The sequence below is a fragment of the Prionailurus viverrinus genome, chromosome F1 (assembly GCF_022837055.1).
Source record: "Prionailurus viverrinus isolate Anna chromosome F1, UM_Priviv_1.0, whole genome shotgun sequence".
Lineage (NCBI taxonomy): Eukaryota > Metazoa > Chordata > Mammalia > Carnivora > Felidae > Prionailurus > Prionailurus viverrinus.
The window spans coordinates 49,187,205-49,189,090 of record NC_062577.1 but is presented as its reverse complement, the minus strand read 5'-3'; the positions used below and the strand labels follow the sequence as shown (position 1 = coordinate 49,189,090).

The window sequence follows — 1,886 nt, the reverse complement described above, 5'->3', positions numbered from 1 at the left end:
ATTTGTCATCTATATTGGGAATAAACTCTTGGAAATGATAAATTTGGAATTTTACAAGTTGTGATAATAACAAAATGGAAAAGATATATATCACAGCCAGTTTACAATAAAGTAAACAGAAACCAGGTGAAATTCTGTCTGAGGGTGTAAGAGTTTAAAAAGAGCCATCTTCAGGGACCACATGTACATGAAGAAGGTAGATGAGCAGACACTTGTGAGAATGCGTGAAGGAAACGTGACTTAATATGGAGTCAGGAAGCCATGAAGGGAGAGCTCTCACACAGGTACTTCTCTCAGCTTACATGACCAACAAGAAGCTGGAAGATTTCTGTGTACCCCAGTAACAAACAAACTGTCCACCACTTGCAGCCCATGAGAAGCTGTCACAATCTCAAACTCTCATTCTCTTCCAATGAACTTAATACTTAAAACAACCCTCCCCAATTTCCTTCTGCAACTTAATAAAAGCTAGCTTCCTTTATCTCTTTGGGATTGCCTATGGTTCTCCAGAGTTTGTTGTCCCAAATTGCAGTCTCCCATTATTCCCAGATAAACTCATTTTTGTTTAACTAGATTACTATTTGTTTTATTTAAGGTTGACATGCTTAACTTCCAAAACAAGAACAGCAGCTATTTTGTCAAGTGGATCCCCAACAACACGAAAACAGTTCTCTGTGACATCCTACCCGAGGGGCTAAATATGTCCACCACCTTCACCTGCAACAGCAAGACCAATGAGGAACTGTTCAAGCACATCTTAGAGCAGCTCCTGGCCATGTTCAGGTGCAAGGTCATTTTACACCAGTACACAAGGAAGGGCATGGATGAGATGGAGTTCACCGAGGCCAAAAGCAACACAAATGACCTTGTGTCCAAGTACCAGTAGTTCCAGGACACCACAGCTGAAGAGGACAGTAAGTTTGAGGAGAAGGATGAGGAGGTGGTCTACAACTGTCTGGTACCTGGTACGGCATGGAAGCCTTGTGAACTTCATCACTCACAACCTCTTCCCCAACAACTATGTCTCACTGTGTATATACTTGCTCCTGTCTTGACATTACCTGCTGTATAGATACCACCACTAAAGCATTTTCATGGTGGAAAAAAGATCTTTCAATTTTGAATTAGACTTATGTATTTATTTAATGTTTATTTTTGAGAGAGAGACAGAGCGTGAGCAGGGAAGGGCAGAGAGAAGGAGACACAGAATCCCAAGCAGGCTCCAGGCTCTGAGCTGTCAGCACAGAGCCCAACGCGGGGCTCAAACCTACAAACTAAAAGATCATGACCTGAGCCTAAGTTGGATGCTTTACAGACTGAGCCTCCTAGGTGCCCCTATTTACATTGTTTTTAAGTGATCATGAGATAGGAAATGAAATCAGATATCCTAGTTTATGTACATTGGTAATTTTAGACTGATGAAGAGTTGAGAGGCAAAAAGAGTTATGTTAGTCTTTACTAACATTGCTCCTTTTTTTGCACTATTTACAGTGTGTCTTTTTTTTTTTATCTTTATTTGTTTTTGAGAAAGAGACAGTGTGCAAGCAGAGGAGGGGCAGAGAGAGAGGGAGACACAGAATCCAAAGCAGGCTCTAGGCTGTGGGCAGTCAGCACAGAACCCGATGTGGGAATCAAATTCACGAAACGTTGAGTTCAAGACTTGAGCCAAAGTCAGACGCTTAATTGACTGAGCCACCCAGGCGCCCCCACAATATGTCTTTTTAAAGTGTATTTATTTATTTTGAGAGAGAGAGAGAGAGAATGCACAAACGGAGGGTGGGGGAGAGGAAGACAGAGAGGGAGAAAAAATCCTAAGCAAGCTCCACACACTGTCAGCATGGAGTCTGACTGGGAGCTCTATCCCATGAACTGTGAGATCATGACCT

The 1,886-nt window shown here is 42.2% G+C and overlaps 1 protein-coding gene across 1 annotated transcript; it reads left to right on the top strand.

Annotated features, from left to right (window-relative positions):
* Positions 1 to 601: 601 nt before the first annotated feature.
* Positions 602 to 886, top strand: LOC125155830 (tubulin beta chain-like). The gene has a single exon (XM_047841558.1). It carries the CDS (start codon positions 602 to 604, stop codon positions 884 to 886), a length of 285 nt encoding a protein of 94 aa, XP_047697514.1.
* The last annotated feature ends 1,000 nt before the right edge of the window (positions 887 to 1,886 follow it).